The sequence below is a fragment of the Catharus ustulatus genome, chromosome 1 (genome assembly GCF_009819885.2).
Source record: "Catharus ustulatus isolate bCatUst1 chromosome 1, bCatUst1.pri.v2, whole genome shotgun sequence".
NCBI classification, from domain to species: domain Eukaryota; kingdom Metazoa; phylum Chordata; class Aves; order Passeriformes; family Turdidae; genus Catharus; species Catharus ustulatus.
The window spans coordinates 6,036,547-6,057,510 of record NC_046221.1 but is presented as its reverse complement, the minus strand read 5'-3'; the positions used below and the strand labels follow the sequence as shown (position 1 = coordinate 6,057,510).

The window sequence follows — 20,964 nt, the reverse complement described above, 5'->3', positions numbered from 1 at the left end:
TCTTTGGTTGCACCTTTCCTGCTTCTGGATTGGGCTAGAGGGAAAATGACCTAAGAATAAGGAAAAAATGCTTATGGAAGGGAATTCTTAGGATTTCTAGCCATCTTCATCTCTCTTAACCCATTTTTTTTTTCTATATTTTATTTTAGATACACTGTGTTTAATGGCCAACTGAGCTTTAAATAATGTAAAAGGTTGGTTAACACCAGGAGGAAATTTTCTGTGTAAAGCAATCATATCCCCTCTTCACTTCCTCACGACATTCCCCAATCCCTTTCTCTGACTGGGTGAAATAAACTGGTGAAGTTGGAAGAAATAAAGGGGACATCCCAAAAAGGGCTCACTCCTATCTGGCCTCTTTCTCCCAGCTTTCACATTTTATCGTGTCACTACCTGCTTGTGCAAGAGCAGAGCAATACAGCTCTTTAAAAATGCAGCTGGTTGTTGTGGTTTTGTTCTGTTTTTCTTTTAAGATTACAATCAAGCAAGTTTGGCCATTTGAAAGTCAGCTGCATGGGCTGCTGAGTCAGAGGAGGACTAGATACCATCTTGGCAGCAGGCTGGAAAAATGTTTCCATTGTGCTGGTGAAATGAATGCAAAATATTTATTCTTTGAGCTTGTTCACAACAGCAGCTCAGTTCTCAGCTGGAACTGAGGGTGGGGCCATGTGGAAGACATTTGTAGGAAGACAATAATGATTTGTACAGGGCCCAAGGTGTGCATAATCTTATTTTATGATTAACAAAGGACAAGGCTCCAACCATATGGGGCTCAGAAGCTGAAGTGTAAACCAGTGAAGTAATCAACAGAATAAAAAATTAATGGAGGCAGAAGGTTAGCAAAAGAAAGGGAGGGAACAAAATTCAGGACAGGAGGGATTACTTTAGTAGTTTTGCATATTTAGGGTTACAGTAAAGTGCCAGTGCTAAGGTTAATACCTTGGACTTTTGAAATTTTGATCCTACTTTTTCACTTACAGCTGCACAAGTCAGGGCATCTGTGGTATGTGGAGAATCTTCTTCCTTGTGCCTCTGAACAGAAAGTTACTAATTGCTATTTTTGTGGTATATGAGCACATATGATTCAAGCAGAAAAATAAACATGCTTCTTGCCCTGGGGACCTTATTGTCCAAGAGCCTGATCTAGCAAAACAAGCCAGGCAAATTCTAAAACCGTAAGAAAGCTTTGGCTTAAGCAGGGTTGTTCCTAAACACAACTTCCAGTGTGTGCTTGGAAAAGAGATTTTAAGTGTAGCCATAACAGAGTTAGCAATGACAGAAGGCACTGAGGAAAGGTAACCTGAAGGTTACAGCACTGAGTTTGGTTGGGGTTGCTATGAATTTATGTTGCTGAATCTCAGGTTTTGTTCTGGCTGATGTCAGTGTGGCAATGGCCTGGATCCAGGAAAACACTTAAATGTGTGGTTGGATATAAGCACAGTGGTAGCTCTGTTGGAGTCAACAGTACTGGAGCACTTAAAGCTGTGTTTGTGTCAAGTCACTTTGCTGGATCTGGGTCTTTGTGCAATTTTTATGGTCTATTAAAATATTTTAAAATGACAACAGCAGATACTGAGTATAAGACAGTAAGCCAAAGGACAGAGAATGAAAAAATAGTTGAGGAAAATATTAAAGTTTTATAAAAACTAAGTGGTCTAAGTGAGGGAAAGAGGAGAGGAGAGGAGAGGAGAGGAGAGGAGAGGAGAGGAGAGGAGAGGAGAGGAGAGGAGAGGAGAGGAGAGGAGAGGAGAGGAGAGGAGAGGAGAGGAGAGGAGAGGAGAGGAGAGGAGAGGAGAGGAGAGGAGAGGAGAGGAGAGGAGAGGAGAGGAGAGGAGAGGAGAGGAGAGGAGAGGAGAGGAGAGGAGAGGAGAGGAGAGGAGAGGAGAGGAGAGGAGAGGAGAGGAGCTCTTGGTGACAATGGAAAACTGCTGCTGAGTGAGTGGCAGGGAGGGCAGCAGCTGGAAGATTGCTATCTGCGTGCTGTTGTGTGTCTGGCATTTCTTTGTGATTGTATTTACCTGGAAACATTCATGGTGTGTCCTACCTTGGCACTGAGCTCTTGTGCAAATGGAAGCAGCTACTGATGGAGACATGGCTTATGAGAGAAGACACCTGACCCCTTTCTTGCCCTTTTCCCTTGAGCCTGCCAGAAACAACTGCACAAAAGTAAATCCCAACAGACATCCTGCACAGGACACAGCCAAAGCTGATCTCTTAGCACTGATCTCTTAGAATCACAGAATCATTCAGGCTGGCAAAGACCTCTAAGATCATTGAGTCCAACCTTACACTGATCACTGAGTGCCACATCCATTCATTTCTTAAACACCTCCAGGGAGGGTGACTCTGCCACCTCCTTGGGCCTCCATTCCAATGTTTAACAATCTTACCATGCAGAAATTCCTCCTGATGTCTAAACTGAACCTCCCCTCATGCACCTTGAGGCTGTGGCCTCTTGTCCTGTGGTTCCGTGGGAGCAGAGCCTGACCCCACCTGGCTGCACCCTCCTGTCAGGGAGCTTAGAGAGCCCCTGGAGCCCCCTTATCTCCAGGCTAAACACCCCCAGCTCCCTCAGCTCCTGCCAACAGAACTCTCCAGACCTTTCTCCAGCTCCCTTGCCCTTCTCTGGACACTCTCCAGCCCCTCAGTGTCTTCCTTGTTGTGAGGAGCTCAGACCTGGACACAGCACGTGCAGTGTGACCTCACCTGAGCTCACTACAGAGGGACAGTCATTTCCCTGCTTCTGCTGGCCACACAATTCTTGGTACAAAGCAGTTGCCACAGAAAGTGCACAACTTTCTTTCCTAGAGTATGCCATGAGGGCAAGGCTATGGTACAATACAAACTGGTACCAGTAGTTTCTTCCATCATCAAAGACTGTATGGGTACAGAGGTGACACTATGAAGATATGGGTATGTTCTTCAGCCTTCTTTTTCTCATGCCCTCACAGATTTGGCTGTTGCTATTTCAGGGAAAAAATCTTGGAATTCAATGAATGTTTCGGTTACAGAGTCATTAAGGAAAGCAAGAGTTTGAAGAGGAGAAAAATAGTGCCAGTAGCTGATCAGAGAGACCTGGCTGCAGCCATCTGCCCCATCAGAGATCACTTCTGCAGCCCTAAGTCACTTGGTTTCTCAGTGTCTCAGATTCCCATTTATTAAAAAATGGGGCTATACTGCTCTAAGTCAGAAATGTTACAGTCATAAATACATTAAAAAGTTCTAGATAACTCAGGTATTTTTGGAACAGGAGCAGCAAGTAGCTTAGGATAAGCTAACCAGAGATAGAATCTGTTGTGTTTAAAGTTTGTAGAAACAAGCTTTTCCACTGCAGGCTGTAACTATGGCCAGGAAACCCTCATGTTTTCAGAGCACATGAAGATTTACAAAAAGATCACTGTGAAGTCAACTGCTCTTCTGAGCCCCAGGGAGGCATGTCAGGAAATAATTTCAGCTCTTCACAGACATTTAACTACAGACTCAATCTGCATCTAAGGTCACTGCTGTGAACCCAGCATTTGCAATTTCCACACTGAAAGCACCCACTGCCCATGAATGAACCTTTGTATCTACATCTCCACCAGCTCTGCAGGAACATCAGTGGTGGCTGCCTGCTGAAGGTGTATCCCCAGTCCCCAGTGTGGAACTAATTTCAATTCTTTTCAATTCTACTTCCTGGAATACAGGGAAAAGCCTTACCACTATTTGCATGCCCCTTTATGATCTTGTTTGTAGCCATGAAACATTGAGCTCATGTGGTTGATATGCTCCTTGCTCAGCACAGCCCTTGTTTCAGTTCTTCCAGAGGGTGTCAAACCACAGAACCAGCACTGAGCACAACCTGGTTCCACTGGCAGTGCAGCTGGAATGAGGGAAGGATGTAGTTAAGAGGCTGTGAAAAGGGAAAGCATGCATGGCACAAGGAAGACATCCATTGCATGTTGCTGTCATTGCAGATTACTTTAAAAAAAGAACAGCAGCACACAAAAACAAGGCCTGGAGTGATCAGCAGTAGATCTGGAATGAATTCAAGAAGAGGTTTAGGTTCCTCAAGCTCTGAACATTCAGTGCCATTTGTAAAACAGCTTTTAGTCAAAAATTAATTTACTTGGAGATTACAGGTCAACTGTAGTCTCTGTGTTGAAGGAAGTTTATAAATATATTGGTTTGTTTTGTGCATAATAGCAGCTACTGTGAGATAACAGAGCTCCCAAGGCTTAGTGGGGCCCTGATAGCACCCATGCCTCAAGTTTGTCAGCTCTGGGGTGGGCTTGAAATCTAATGCAAACACACAAGCCCCAAGTGCTACAAGGAAGTTCTCCTCAGTGTTCAAAGTCCTGCTAGAACTGCACTGAAAAATATATCATTGTCTTTACTTGCTTCTTTGAGAGAGCTTCTAAAATCCCTCCTGGGATCCTCAGTGTGATGGGCACTGCAGACAGTGGCCACCTGTATGAGCTGCTCATTTTCTGTCTAGCTGCAGTTACCTGCACCTTGTGGCACACAGGGAGTTATTCCTTCAGTCCAGGTCTGTGCAAATTTATTGAAGTTTTATTGAGGTTGTGGGTGACTCAGCTCTGAGCTGAAGGTTGTCTGCATTTCTCAGAAAATCACCTTTGTAACTCTGCCCTACATCTAATGTCCAGGTTCGACAGATCTGATTTCAGCCTTTCAGAACTGCTGATGGTGATGAAAATAAAGGCTGGGAGAGTTGAGGCTGCTCAGGTGGAGAGGAGAGAGCTTCAGGGAGACCTCAGAGCACCTTCAAGTGCCTTAAGGGGCTACAAGAAAGGTGGAGAGAGACTCTTCACAATGGCATGTAGTGAATGGACAGAGGAAATGGTCTTGAGCTGAAGGAGGGAAGGTTTAGAATAGATTTTAGGAAGAATTTTTTTTATTGTAAGGGTGGTGAAGCTGTGGACTTGAAGCTGTGGACTCCCCATCTCTGAAAGGGCCCAAGTCCAAGGTGGATATAGCTCTGAGCCAACCTGGTCTAGTGGAAAATGACCCTGACCAGGGCAGAGGGTTGGAACAAAATGATCTTTAAGGTCCCTTTCAACCCAAACCATTCTGTGAATCTAAAATTACATTTTGATCATAGACTACAATTAGGTTACTAGAATTTTGTGATGTTTACTCAAGCCTCAAGTGTAGTATCCACTAATTTCAGGCTTTTTAAAAGGCAACGTGTTCCATTTTAAGTTTAAAAAATATCACTGAAAGCTGGTATAATGTGTTTGTACAGTGAAGTCACTACTCATGACTGAGCTTTGAAATATAACACCAAGATGAAGAAAGCAAAATGGTAGATAGTAAATGTGTTTATTTAAATCAGATTTGGCTCTGAGTATTTTTTTTCATTTGCTATTCTCAGTGGCCTGGGTTCTGCAGATTACTCATCAGTACTCTGGCCTCAATCCAGCTAAAGTACTTAAGTAAGTGCATAACTTTAACTAACACTAATAATTCTGTGTTCAATGCCAGCAAATGAAGACACACATCAATGTGGGCTCACTTTCTTCTTTCCCATTCACTTTAAATTAGTGGATGCTTACCTGTGTTTTTCCATTAATAGTATCTTAATCTGTTCTGTTTGCAATAATTCTCTTTTGCTCTTAACTGAGCCCCTGAGTGTAATGAGAGGTTGGTCCTATTTAAAAAACCCTAAAGAGCACTCAAGCACATGTGTAAAAACAGCTGAAGTACATCTTTTTGATCATATACAATAACAAATATTGAAGACAAGAACACTTAAAAACTCTGGAAGAGATTAAAAAAACCTAAGTGCCATCTTTGAGTTTGCAGTCAGGTAGAACACTTGTAACATCTGTATTCATAACAAACTCAAGTTAGTTCCTCACAAGTACCTGACTTCTTTGAAAGTTGTGTTCAAAAGAACAGAATTTAAATTTTTGGGCTGTTTGATTAATAATGTGTCACACTGATAATTTTGATTTGGACTCCACCTATCCTCAATATGAGTAATCTGAGGAAGGAATGTTGGCCACAAGGGCTTGTCTAGAGAATGCCTCTGATATTCATGACTCTAAACTCCACCTTATCTGAGTAGCAGAGTGATACAGGATCAGACACAGCTGCAGATTAGGGGTTATGTAAACAAATCCTGCCTCTTTTCAGGAGGAGAGGAGCCTCCTTGATTTCTCTCTAGGAGTTTAGCTTGGGATCTAGTCTATTCCTTCATATTTTACTTGCTTTGAAGTTTATTTTTCAGAAGTGCTGAACTCTTCTCTCACTGGGACCATTTTTCTTTGCCTTAAATGAGGTGCTGGAGGACACTGTGTGTAGAACAGGTTCTTTGTTTCTGGTGTTAGATCAAAGGAAGTTCTGAAAATCTATTGTGTTTCTCAATTAAGTCAGGAACAAAACTCACTGGGATTAAACTTCAAGTTCATTTCCATACAGAAGTATTTAGGAAGGGCTCACCACTAAAACTGTGAAATCTCTCTGCACATTCATTTTGTGTATCTCCAGGGTAAGCAGATTCCAGTACTCAGTATTGCAGTGAGGATTAAGTAGAAATGAAGATTGTCCATTTCATCATCTTTCCTAGTGTAGCATGCACTCCATTTTTCTTTTTTTTTTTTTTAATTCTGTGTTTTTAATTTAGAATTTGGCTAAAATTTATTGTTGTTATATTTCTATTATCCATTTGACCTACTAAAGATCCCCAACTGCCTATCAGTAATAATTAAGTCTGTAAAGTAATTAATATCATAGCTGTTATGTGGGAGGATACCTGTAGCAGGAGGCTGGTTACTAGTTATAAAATGTAAAAGCAATACAGATACACAGTTGTTCTGTATTTCATGCCACAAGACTCCTGCTTAGGACCACTTGGCGAGCCATATTCTGATGATATTGGGATGAAGTAAAAAAATCCTGTTAGGTTAGAGTTCTTATCCAGTGGCAAACTCTGTCTGATCTGTTTTGAAATGAAATTATTCGAGTTTCTTCAGCCTCACTGCACATACTAGAAATACATTTAGAATAGATATTTCCTTTCTTTCATACCTGCTGTGGGACAGTTGTGTCCCTAACTCATCAAGGGTCTCTCAGAACAGGGACAGAGGACCTGGCTGTATCCAGCAAGGATCCAGTGGGGAACACTGTCAGTTCCTTTTCTATGGGGCTTGGTTACTCTGGTCTAAACAAATTGTAAAATCTGAGCTGCCACCATCTTCATTTACACATGTTATGCACTGACAGGGTTATAGCATCTGATATTTCAAAAGCCTTTAAAGACTAAAGCAATTTTTATTGCATTCCTTTTGGATATGGGAAATAAAAACTCTAATCCAGGATTTTGTATGAGGCATCCCCTTCCTTACTGGTTTGTTTGATGCTTGGAGAAGAGTTTCCATAGAATAAATGGTAGAAACTACAGTTCCTGCTCAGCTGCTCTGCTCACCCTGAGGTTTCTGAGGTGAGGACTCAGACCAGAGCTTTGTCCTCAAACATGAGAGACTCAGGGACTGCCACCCTGGCAGCCTCTGCCCCACACAGGTGGCATTTTCAAATACAGAAGGGATCCAAGCTGGGATCCTGACCTCAGCCTCACTGATTCAAGTGCTCTCAGCTGTCCTAAACCCACTGGTATCAGTTACCACACTCTAGAAAAAAACCAAGTAGGAGTTTAATTTACAGTTTAACCAGCAGATGAAACCTTTTTTTTCTTTTTTTTTCCTAATAACTTGTCCTTTTCTACTTCACAAACCAGGCTAAATTAAACCAAAAATAAGCAGGAAGTGTTTTAAATGAATTTTGCACAGGTTGCAAGAGAATAAACATATTTATGACATACATTTGGGACAAACTGTAAGTTGTTCTTTGACAGCTCATCAGGAGAAGAGTTGTTAACTACTTCAGTTGTGGAGAACTGTAATTGTAATACAGAGCAGTAGCAAATGGTGGGAAAATTACCATTCCTAGTTTACTCTTGCATTCAAAATAGCTTTGCCTTGATTTGCATTTAGATGGGAATTCCTTCTGTTGCTCTTCAATCCATTAGGTTTTACAAGGTAAGAAGTTTTTTTTTTTTTTTTTAATGAAGTTCTGGGAAGGGCATTCAGTTTTACTGCTGAGCTGTGCAGGTGGCACCCCAGCAAATCCATATTAAGCCATCAGGAAAGAGAAAGGCAGTCTTGAATTTACCTAGAAATGCCTATTTCTAAATAAAGCACAGGTGTCATTTTTGTTGCAATGTCTGAGTAAGTCTGCTCCTCACAGACTTACAATTTGCAGCAGGATTTCTTTTTTTAGGTTGTTCTTTCTATTCCTACCCAGTCACCAAAGACTAATATGTAATCTTTATTATTACTCAGACAATATTTGTTTTAGAGTATTTTCTATTTCAGAATTAATTAATTACTTTTTTGAAGGGAGAGGGAAAATTTGCATTTGTATAAATGGTTAGTAAACTGGGTGTTGTACATAACATACATATAAAGAACTCTCACTGAATTACCATACTAAGACTATATATATTTTTCTAAACACTGGACAAAAATAGAAACTAAAAAAAAAAAAAAAACCAAGTCTGGAAGGACATTGAAAATCCATTTTCCTCCATCAGCACAATCAACTATATGCAAATAATAATGAACAAATGGGGTTTTGTTTAATTCTTTGCTAAAAATCTCCTGTGATGGAGATTTTAGAGTTTTTTTCAGCAAAACATGCTGGTGTTTCGCTTCTGTTACACTCAGAAAGTTCTCCCAAAGTCCAAGCTAAGAATTCTTTATTAAAGGCTAAGTAGGTAACTTCTCATCCCATAACCAGTGGACCCAGAAGATAATAATTTTTCTTTTTGCAAAAACACATTACGCTTAGAGACTTCAGGTCTTCTTTTTCTGGTGTTGTGTTTTTTGGGGGGGTTGGTTTGTTTGTTTGGGGTTTTTTTGTTTGTTTTGTTTTCTTTTGGTTTGGGGGGTGGTTGTTGTTTTTGTGTGGTTTTTTGTTTGTTTATTTTTCCATATGTAGATAAAGAAACTGGAAAGTTTTCTAGTTCTTCTTTACAGGTCATGTTTTCTGAACATGTAGATCATTGCTCTTCCTTTTTTTAAGACTCTTTTAGTTCATTCTTGCATTTAATCCCTAAAACTGAATGCAATATCCCAGCTGGCATCTAACAGATGCTCCATGTCTTACCTATAACACATTTGTAAATAGTGTGATTTGATTTTTTATTTTTTTTGATTTCCGAGAAACTGACACTGTAGTCTCACATTTAGATTCACTCCCAGGTCTTTTCCTTGAGTGACTGCTGGAAATCAGTCCTTTCCCAATTTATTTTTGCATTTGATTATTGTATAACTCACTCTACTTACCCATATCAAAGTGCATCTTGTTTTTCAAAGCACTGCAGCAATTCTCAAGATTACTTTAAGTTCTGGGCTGTCCCTAAAAGAGCAGCTTCTTTTACCATTGAGTCACTTTGAGTCATTCAAAAATGTGGTCAGGTTATTCATTATTTCTTCATCAAGTCATCAGTGGAAACACTGAATGATGTTAGCCAGAACACAGACCTCTGTGGAACCCTCTCTTAAACCCTTCCAGTTAGATAAAGAAATCTTGACTGTTTCTGATGATCCTTCTTTCCTATCTATATCTGCTTAAAATGGGGGTAGTTGTTCTCTTATACATCTTGGAATCAAACTTACATCAAAGAGTCTAAGGCAAGATGGCAGGAAACTATATTAAAAAATTATATTCTGCTGAACTGTTGTTCACATCCCTGAACCATCCCTATGACTTAAATACTTAGTATGTTCATATGAAGAAGATGGGATTCCTTCAGTAGGACACAGGACTGAAAGGACTCCTACATCAACAGGAAAAAAATAAACATATTATCAGATAAACTTTAATGTATTCATTGTAAGTGCATCTATAATTTACAGGACTGATTTTACTTCCTCAGAGTATTAGTCACTCCTCACTCCCTTCACCCTAGGAAGTTAAAGAAAACAGCCAAAGTAAGCATTAAAATTTATTAAAATTTACATTCTAACCTTCCCAGAAATCCTAAAATCTCTTTTGTTTACATCTCCCTTTTGTGACTTTTGCTGTTGTATCAACCATGAATTGTTTTACTTTGTGTCTCCAAAGATTGGTTCCACTGCTATATTAAGGTCATGTCGTAGGTTCATGTTTTTTGGCATAAATAACATTCCTGTAAAAATGTGGCAAAGAAGAAATGTATTCAGGCAGTTCTGGGTTTGTGCATATTTCTCTTCTGAACTTTTCTCTCTAGCATTTATGTCACCTGGCAATATTTAGGATACAAGTGTGTACTGTTCTGTCACAGTGGGTGTCCCAAACATTTAAGCTGGGTTACCTGACACATTCTGATAGCAAACTTTTGAAGCATAACTTGGATAAATCCCTTGGTTATTGTGAAGGGAAACCTTGTGTGGCAATAGAACAAAGAGTCACAAAAAACCAGGTAGGAAATGGTACAAGATTTAATACCACCCTATTGGAAATTACAGCTCATTTTCAATAAATATTTTTTATTTATCTTTAGCCAGTAATCCCTCTGTAAAATGACAGAAGGGGTTTGTAGAGAGACAATACTGTTATAAATGTTCTTCAGTTTGTCTAATCCTGTCCACAATGAACCTGACAGTGTTTTGACCGTGATTTAGGCTGACTTAAGAGTGGGCTGTTCCCAGAAGGTGTGGCCCCACCGTCACTCCTGCCCTGAACCATTTGTGTGCCAGTGCTGATACAACAGTGAGTTGGATCAGGAGCTGATCTGGATAAAGCCCAGTCTTTTCTTTTAGTCCCTTTGGTTTTCAGCTGCATCAGTTTCCTGCTCTGACTCACTGTGTTGCCTACAAGCCAAAAGGAGCCAGAATGCAAAGCGGGGAGCAAAAGGAACACCACGATCAGCAGCTTGTTCCAAAATAGGTTTAAACAAATCGTGAGACTGCAGGCACATTGAAGGATGGGGTTTCAGCCTTTAGCTCTCCATTTCCTTTGGGTTTCTTTTTTGAGCAGTGTGGATGGTACATTTCCATTATAAATCTCTGTTGTATATTAAATTACTGCCTTTTTATTATCCCAAGTTTCACATAGTACTCTTGGTTTGGATGCAGGTTCTGCCACTGTAAAACCCTGATCTTGCAGTGAGCTCTGAGGTTTGCAGCACGGTGTAGCACGAAATAGGCGTGACTGGTTCTTACAAACATATCAGGTTCTGGAGCAGTGAAATTCAATGCACACCTTTCAAGTCTCAGTGTCACTTCCAGCTACAAACAACCTCAGAGTTGTATTTCCTCATGGCTGGTGCTTACTAGATAATTATGGGGAGTAAATTAAAATAAATATAAACAAAATCATGGCAGTTACTTCCAATCAGATATGTCATCTTCTCTTCCTTTGATTAAGAAAAGATGTTAAAAACTCTTATCAGGATCAAGGTACACGATAAGGAAGATAAATAATTTAGAGCTTTTAAAGCTACCTCCCAGAAGTAATTAAAAGCTTCCAAATAGTTTTGATTAGTAGGCTGAAAATATTATAAATTAATATGAACTGCTTTGGTATCTTGCGTGACTGGTCAGTTAGAACATTTACTGGAATCCTAGAAGCATCTTAAAAATACACCTATCAATGAAATTTTAGGGTTTTCTTTTCAAAGGATCTTTACAGGAAAGAAGAAGTGGCTATTGTTACTTCCTCATCTATCCTTAAAAGTGTCCTTAGAAAGAGGTAGCTTGGGAAAAGAAAAAAGCTATCACCAGCAGTTTGTTTCCTTGCTTGAGGCTTCGCTGGACTTGAGAAATTACAAGACAGCTTTCTGTTTTCCCATAAATTTTGGCTCTCTCCCCCATCATAATTTTATTCTCATTATGTTTCGTATCTTTTATGCACATTATTGTGCTATGCTAGGTCTAATCAACCTTCCCTCCTTGAAGGGCTTTGCTGAACTTTTGAAGCCTGAGCTTCCCCTTGGGACCAGTAGGTTCAGAATGTTCCTTGGTGACTCCTGTGACTCCTTTGGAGCACCATCCATGTGTGTCTGCCCACAAGATCTGCTGCCACTGCCGAACAAACAATGTTTATCCATCCCCTTCTGCAGCATCCGCGTCTGAACTGAGTTTCCCGAGCACCAGTGGGGACGTGCGCATTTCATTAAGGAAGCCCAGCTAAAGCGTACCACGCCTCACTGGCAAAATCAATGTAAATGATGACTCTGTTTCCAATATTTCCTTATTTCCCTCGCTTCTGCTGTGCCTGGTTTGGGGGCTCTGATGCAGATTTGGGCGCAGTAAATCCCATCCCTCACAAACTGAAGCCTGCCGTGGTGTGAACCTTCAATCACGGCTACCGGGGCAGGGCAGAGCCTGCCCGGGACACGCCGACATTCGGGCTGATCGTGAATTGTGACTTAACCTGGAATTGTTGTACATGGAAACGAGCGCCCGTGCCCAGAGGGATACCCCGGCATGGAGCGGGTACCTCGGCATAAGGGCGCCTCGGGACAGAGCGGGTATCCCGACAGAGGACACCCCGGAATAGAGGGGGTATCCCGGGATAGAGGGCACTGCGGCATGGCGGTACCCAGGACAGAGCGGGTATCCCGGGATAAAAGGGCAGCCCCAGTGCCAGGAGAGCGGCTCGGCGCACTGCGGGAGCTCCCGTCACACACAGGGGAAACCCCCTCAACACCCTTGCACCCCCCGGGGGAAAGTGGAACCGTCCGCTTCCCCGCCGCTGCCTCGCAGGTGAACGCGCGGGAGCGTACCAACCCCCGCTGGCGGGGGGAGCAAAGGGTTTCCCCCGCTTCACCTTCAGTCGCACCGCTCTAGCTCAGGGCAGCCCAGAAAACAACCGAGGCTGCAGAACCGGCTGCGAGAAGCGGCTGCCCCGGCAGAGCTCTCAGCTCACTAAACCTCCCCCTCCTTCTCCTCCCTTTCCCGCGCGGAAGTGGTAGCTCCCTCCCCCTCCCGCCGCTGACCAACGGGCTCGACTGCAGCAAAACGGAACGTACCAACCGCTCCGCCGGGGGGAGGGGGGAGCGGCGAGGCGTGGCGGGAAGCGCCGTCCTGTGAACGGGCGCCCGGGGAGCCGCTCCCGCCGAGCGGGGAAGAGGCGGCGCCCGCAGGAGGCACGGCCGGGGAGCCCGGGGCTTCACGGGCTGGGGGAGGGCGAGCCTCGGTTCCTCCCCCCGGTTCCTCCCCCCGCGGTGTGTGCGAGCGGCAGCGTGTGCGGAGGCCGAGGGGCAGCTGCCGCCGTCCCGCCTTCCCTCCCCTCCGCCCGCTCCGCGCCGCCACTCCCCGCCCGGTGCCGCCGCGGGGCCGGTGAGTCCGCGCCTGGATGCTCATCTCCTTCTCCTCTCTTCCCTCCCGCAGGCGGCGGCAGCGGCTCCGGCTCCCTTGCAGCTCCCGGCCGCCTCCGAAGGGATGCTGGAGAAACTAGAGCTCGAAGATGAAGGTAAAAACCCACGGCGGCAGCGGGGGGCCGGGGGCGGGCCGGGGACTCCCACGCGGCCGGCGGGGTCCGGGCGGGGTCCGGGCGGGGGCCGGGGATCCCCGGCCGGCAGCGGGGGATGCGCCGTGCCCGGGCCGTGTCCTTGCGGGGCGGGTCGCAGCCTCGCCGGCCGCGGAGCCAGCCCGATCCCGCTGCGGTGCTTTTGTGCCGGTGCCGATCCCGCTGCGGCGCTTTTGTGCCGGTGCCGCCGCCGGGCCGTGCCCGATCCGCGGCTGCCGCCGGCCGGGTCCCGCTCCCGGCTCCCTTCATGGCACCTCCTCCTCCTGCCCGTAAAACACCCGTTCTCCTCGAATACGTCTGCGATACCAAATATAGGCTTTGAGAGCGGTGATGGAAAGCTCTTTCAAGTAAAGCTTCCACTCCTTATGGCAGCACATACATCTGTTCAAAGCAGCTGTACGCTGAATTTTCCTTATGTGGCTGCGCTCTGTGGTTGTTCTTTGCTGCGCTCTGAAGAGCTGCAGTTCTGACAGAGTGTGCTGTGCTTTCACAGGGCAACTCCTGGCAAGTTTTTCCTTCTTGCAGGCACTAAACCGTGCTATGGAAAAGCATGGGTTTTATTTTTTTTTTCTCTTTTTCTCCAACTTGCACCAAGCAACCACTTCACCTCTGAAAGATCCGTGCTGAATATCTCGAGTTTTCATTTTCAGAAAGGATTAGCTTAGTGGATGCAAATGTGGACGCATGGCTTAATCTCTATGCTCAGCATTGTGAAGTGGCTAAGACTTCATGGGATGTGTTTTTCTGTAGTTGGTAACTCCTGTTGTAAAATGTAGGACAAATATTTAAGGAAAACTTTGAAAATAGCGGCTGAGTCATTCTGTGAGAAGATATATCTAAGCTGGTATGCTAATAAGGCAGCTTCTTGGTTACTAGCATGCTGCCTGCAGTTGTGGGACTGGTCTGGAAAAGTAACACCTTTTCTTTTAATTTCTGTGTGCGAGAAAAGGAAGCTCTTAACAATTGCATTCTTTGAGCTGTCTTTTTTTTTTTTTTTTTTGAAGTCCAGAGTTTGAATTGCAATGAAATGCTTGTGTCTTTTTGCATCTTGAACAGGCTGAAGTATGAGTATTTGGTACAGGGGATCTGTTGCTAGTTTGTAGGGTTTGGGGTTTTTTTCCTCACTATTTTTCAGTTATGCATTCATGTTATGCTTATAGAGAGGTAGAAAGTTACCGATTTACCTATTTATTTTTACATAAAGCTTACTACTATGAGATACAGGTTCCTAAAACCTGCTGAATCATTAATAGTTAAACCATTTAAAAATCTGTCCTAAATATTTTAAAAATGTAGGAATATGAAAAGGATCTCTAGGTTAAAAAAAATCTGAAACAACCAACCTTCAGTTTTGAAACACCTTTGCACTTTTAAAAGTGTAACGTGGAGTTATATAGAGACACTTGATCAGGGTGAAGATCTGTGTGTCTTCTAAAACCCTGCAATAAAATAATCCAAATTCTTCAAAAAGTTTAGCAGTTTAAGGTTTTTTTCTGATTTTCAAGCTTCTATTTTGTTTTGTCTCTCTTTTAGCTCTAAATTTCAGGCTTTGTGGGTGCTCACACTGGGTGGGTGAGAGCAGTTCAGGGGCCTGTCAGAAGATCATGTCTAATAGCAAACCTCTGGCTGGTTTAAAGTAGGGTGTGGGTTTTGAAAGGAAGCAGTCACCTTCTTAGCCTTGCAGACTAAAGGAGAACCTGGCTTTAGGCCTCGTTTTAAAGCCAAGCATAAAGGGTGTAGAGTGCTGTAGTCAGAACCTAGGGTGTAAGTAAAAGTTAGTGTGAGAGTCAGACTAAAACCTGCTGCCCAGAGTGCTTCTGTGTGAGAGAGCCCAGGGGAAGAGAATCACAGAAAATTGAGATGCAGCTGGAAATGCGGCAGCTTAGTTGCAGTACCTGTTTTATGACCTAAATTTTTGCACTGGTTGCTGTCGCTGTATTTGTGCTGATATTGGGGGTGGGAGAGTAAAAGACACCTGAGATGTTCACTGTGTTGTTGGATGGCAAGTGGTAAGTGCTCAGAAGTTGAGAAACACCTCTGAAATCTTGATAAGGTTTCATTAAGTGGCTGTAGCCAAACTGTAACTGATGATCTTTTGTCAAACTTTGTTTCTCTGCTGACACTTAAAATTGTGAGTTGAATGAGAAATTTGAAACTTGTTTTGGAACTGCTTTCCTGACTGCCTCTACTTTCGAGTACTTGCTCTTGTGAGCTTTCCAGTTCTGTATCCATCAACAGTTGCTAACTATCTTGTGTATCAAATTATGCTGCAGTTCTGTTGAAACAGGGAGCTTAATAAAAAGAGCTGAAAAATGAGGCTCAATGTGTGTGCTGAATGCCATCCAGTATGTGCAGTGGATTTGTTAGTCCCTTTCCTCAAAGGTTACACAAATGAGAATGTGAAAGCACAGAAGGCATTCATTTAATTTGGATTCTAATTAAGAGGGTGAATTGAAAAAAATGATGCTAGTAAGATTTATGATCTGTGTAGCACTTAATGAAATATGCAGAGTCTGGCCTGATGGTGTGACTTCTAAATAAAACAGTGGTGTCAACTGAAGAGCAGTTTTAATTTTCATTATGTAAAAGGAATGTATATAAATTATTTTGTACCTAATTAGCATGGACAGTGTTAGATAGGATGCTGTTGTTGCAGAGAGAAGTGCTGGTCATGTTTTTAACCTGAAGCATACTCATTTATTTGGCTAAACTCTCTAAGATCAGTGTAACTTCTTTCTGGTGAGTCACTGGTTCTGTCTAGGACTGACTTCATAATGTTGCTGTGGTGATGTGTGAGTCTAAATGTGAGTGAGATGATGTTAAACAGCACCAGTGCACCACGGCTGGAACAGGCTCAGTGTGTGCACACAGGAGAAGGACTGGATAGGCCAGGGATATTTATTTTATTCAGGGATCCCTAAAGGACCTTTCCCAAGCAACAGTCAGAGCAGGAAAGGAAAAACTCCCATGTAAGAAGTCCAGAGTCTCTTTTTAACTGAAGAGTGTACAGCTTAAAAATAAACAGAAAACTTTGAGTAATGAACTCACCCTGCTCAGTATCCCTTGGCTAGGAGTGACCTACCTACATTTCCTCAAAAAGGGAGAGAGTTACCTGTTGGTGGGTGTGGAGTTTTTCATTGTAGCCTGAAACACAGAGAGTGCTGAGAGGCCTGTCATGAATGTAATAAATGATCAAAAACTGGTTATCTGCATACACATTATGGATTTTCTTCTTCAGCTTTAGTGTATTATGTACAATGTTTCTGTAGAAAGATTATTTCTACTTCTGATAAGTATCAAGAGTGGTTCTGGGTTTTCTTTTATGATGATGTGATGAGCTTGGAAAAGGACAAGGAGAAATTACTCCAAAGATCTAAGATGAAAAAGAACTTTAGTTAATGATTTACACTTACAAGCTTTATTTTGTTAAGCTGGAATTCCATAAATGGTTGTGTTCCAACACCTACCTGTGCTCTGAGAAGAGAAACTAGGTTAGAGTAGCAAATGGATGCCTGTCAGGTGTATTGATTCTGTGGGTATAGTTTTAGCATGTTGGTTTGGAAAACAGATTTGTTTCTATGTTGTCTCTCATCCATGTTGCTCTCTTTCTTCTGCTCACCTTGAGTAATGACGTAGTAGCTGCTGAAAGCAGAATTAAATACTTTTCTGTAGCATCTGCAAACCCCTTTTGGAGGTGTTTTCTGCAGACTGAGTTTATTTAATTGCAGGGTTCTGCTGTGTCTGTGCTCAATTCCTAGTCTGGAAAAAGGGAATTCTGCAGAGTGTGTGCAGCAGTTGTAGCATCAGCGTCATGAGACTGATGTGCTCCCTCTTGAATACTCTACTTCTCTGGGTCGTTGCACAAAGCAGCATTTAGACATTGGATGAACAGTTTGCATGAGAGTGGGATCTCCCCTAGTAGTGCTCTGGCCTTCATCTCACTCTCCCTGAATCATGTATCTCTTCTGTTACCTGCTCCTTTCTGGCTGTCTCCTGAAATAGACTTTCACCAGTAATTGCATCTCCTCTCCATTGCTGTTGTGTCTGGGGTCATTCCTTCCCTGCTCAGCAGGTTTTCTTACTGTGTCTTATTAAAAGTAGGTTCTTGAGCTCTTCTTCCTGCCAGCCTCCTGCTGTCAAGTGAATATCTGAATCATGGTATGAAAACAGATGTCACTCTGGGGCCAAAAATAATTAAAAGAAGCTTGTAATAAAATGCATGTTAATGGGCAGGTTGGGTTTTGTTTCCTTCTTAAGACTGAAGGATCAAGTGCTGGGGTTAGGAGGTGGTAAAGTTAAGCCATTGTTTTGCAACTGGAGTTAATTTCTAATAAACATTCATTATGTGATTGTTAAGGCTGATGCTCACTGGCACATAGAAACAGTATTTTGCCCACCACAAGATGTGCTTTGAGATACCAGGGGACATGGTGATAGTGATAAGGGGATGTTTTGTATTAAATTTTCCGTAGTTTAGAATCCTGAGTGAACATAGTTAAGAAGTTGCTAAGTAGAGATCATAATTGGCATTAATAGATTTCATACAATCTTTCCTATGATGTGCTTTCCAAAGTTGTTAAAGAACAACATATCTGGAGTATTCAGATGTGCAGCTTTATTAGTTTGTGCAAGAAATCATGATTGAGTGCTACACTCGTCCTTTGCCTTCCAGTTAGCTGTATAGGAACAACATACATGATTTTTTTCCCTCCCTGGAAACTTCCATCCTCATATTTTAAAGGTGAAAATTATGTATAAAGTGATACATAATTAAAAATATTAAACTTCATTTAGAAGTGCAAGAGAAGCTGTCAGAGGTTTTGTTGTCTTCAGTGAAGGCTGTTCCTGTGATCCACACATAAGTCTTTTATCTTGTGCAAGTATTGCATGGGGTTCATGTCAGCCCAGTGCTCACTGGGTCCAAACACTCCTGTTTTCCTACTCCTATAGGAGATACAACTGTTTTATTCTTAACATGGTATTTAGCCATACAGTGAGCAAAGCCCTTGTCTGTCTTGACTGTGAAATAACCCATTTAGCAGCTAAAGTTTGCTGTGTTTTTCAGGAAACAAAAATTTTTAAGCCTTACCCATCTGGGAAGCGATGTTTTAGTACAGCAAAAGATCCACAGGACATGCTTCAAAACTCTGGTTTGGGTCTTGAGGGATGCAAGAGCTTAATGAGAAAGCTTTCATAAAATTTTAATGTGGTCAAAACATGTATTTTCCCTAACTTGTTTATGGAAACAAGTGGCTGAGACTTCCTAGAAAATGCTTACCATGGCAGTGATTCCATGTAATTGCTTTGGGAAAGCTGCAGGGAGCTGAGAACAGTTTTACAGGAAATGTTGGGGCCCATTGTGTCCTGCCCAGTGTTGCACCTGCATGATTTGCAGACGTTATCTTCCAGATGAAAGCCATTGTTGGCCAGCAGTTCTCCCTGAGAAACACTGGGACAATGAGGTGTTCTCTTACGCTTGAATGACATTGCTGTTGTGCACGTGTGTTAGTGTCCAATGGACAAAGGATTAATTTACAGTCACCTTTACCAGCCACTCCTGCTGCTGCTATTTCTGTGTGCACCAGATGAGGGACAGCATCAACTCTGAAGAACTTCCCTGCAGAACTTCCCTTGTCCAGAGGCTGCTTGGTTTAATAGTAGGGCTGTCACAGCTGATAAACAACTGCATGATAGGAGGCTGAATACTTTGACCAGTATGATCTCAGTTTCCTGGTTTATAGGTATGGAGTTCACAGTGTCTTGTACAGTATCAGTGTGGCCTTGTAGGTGACTCCAAAATGCTGTTCTGTTACCTTTCTGTGACTGCTTTGCTGAGCATTACAGGATGGAGGAGGGTGACTGCAGAGTCCTTCCTAAGGGATGATGTCCAATGTTCAGTCCAATAGGCTTCTTTAATGCCATGCACATACATAGGCAGGACAGCACAGATGAGATAGAATAACTGTCTTGGTGGTTTGATACCCTCTGCTGTTAAATTTGGGTGTCCTGGTCAAGTCAGTGCTCTTGGAAAATCTACTACCTTGGGGCATGGCTGAGTTCTGCATGGAGGTGACTTGGTTGGAACTGAGGTAATGCCAGTGTGACAGGAATGACAGCAGAATATTTGCATCAGTTGGCTCAATCTAACTGTTGCTAACAATCATAAATATTTCTGCTTATTAATCATCTGCAGAACATGTGGGTGTTCTGTAAGATAGGGTTTTTTGTAATGTACACTGTGGTTTTGATAGCTTGAGGGTTCACGATCACAGCATTGGAGCCTGAAGTCATGACACTGACATCAGTTCTGCATTTGTTAGGAGTAGCAATGCTTTGGGTAGCAATGATCTGTCTGCAGGTACTTTGTTGATTTGAATATTTTTAGCTTCCAGAAGGTACAACTCTGTTAGCATTGCATTAGTAATGGGTTTGGGGAAGTAAAGTTTGAAACCTGTTAAGAAATGCAGCATTTCCAGAGTAAGAAGCTGATGGCATTGTTTTTCAGAACAGTTCTTGTATCTTGAAACAAAATGTTCCTCTCCATACTGAGACTGTTTGCCTTGGATGTTTGTTGGTTCTTTCCTCTTCTGCTGAATTTTTAATGGATTTTACTGTTTCAATGAACTAGTTGGGTGGTTTTACCATTTTTGACTGTGGCAGAAGCTAATGGCACTCCTACATTTTGTCTAAAAGCAATTTTCCTGTTCTATACACCACTAGTTTTACTTGTGATTTTCTTTTTGTATTTTTTGGGTTTTTTTAAAGTTATGTTAGGGGTTTTTTTGTTTATTTGTTTGGGGTTTTTACAAGATTATTATATTATTTTGCTTTTCTATTTGCATTGTGACTGAGTATTTCGTTCTGACATCGGGCATTTTAACAAACAGAATCAAAAAGGGTTTTTTTCCCTACCAGTCCCTTACACCATGGCATTCTTTTCTGCTGCTCATTTTGAATTTCTAGTGATGTAAAGACAGAGAGAAAAAACTGAACTGCTAGAGAAGGGAGCAAGCTGAGGTGGGCATAGAAAAAGACCATTTATGAGTAAACCATAAGGCTTTGCTCATTTAACTCAGTATAAGGAAAACTGAGGAGGGATATGATAACACTGTATGTATGAAAACATCCTATAAGGGATGGGAAGGGAGTAAACACCAGGGAGGGAAATTAAATTAACAACAACATTGGCACAAGAATCAATTGATATAAACTCTTCCTGTAAGAGCTTTGAAACAGTATTCTATCTTCCAGCATAGTTACTGTAGGATGGGTTGTAGGGTAGACTTTAATGCTTTGACTCAGTTCAGGATGGAGCAGGATCACTCAGGGAAAGGGATTGTGTGGCTGCCTTTGATAGAAGTCTCTGAATGCCAGAGTGCAGAAGGGCAATGCTCTGCTCTACACAAGCATTTGCAGGAACTCTCCTGCTTGAATTTCTCTGGTATA

At 42.4% G+C, this 20,964-nt stretch overlaps 1 protein-coding gene across 8 annotated transcripts in view; it reads left to right on the top strand.

The window, feature by feature from the left end:
* Positions 1-20,964, top strand: part of PRKAG2 (protein kinase AMP-activated non-catalytic subunit gamma 2) — a 208,752-nt gene that overhangs the window by 150,563 nt on the left and 37,225 nt on the right. For 7 of the 8 annotated variants that reach the window (XM_033057249.2, XM_033057260.2, XM_033057269.2 and 4 more), the window contains one exon: positions 13,380-13,461. In XM_033057249.2, coding sequence (XP_032913140.1) covers positions 13,380-13,461 — 82 coding nt within the window. Of the gene's footprint in view, positions 1-13,058; positions 13,136-13,379; positions 13,462-20,964 lie in introns of those variants that run through there. The other variant, XM_033057307.1, reaches the window with a different exon arrangement.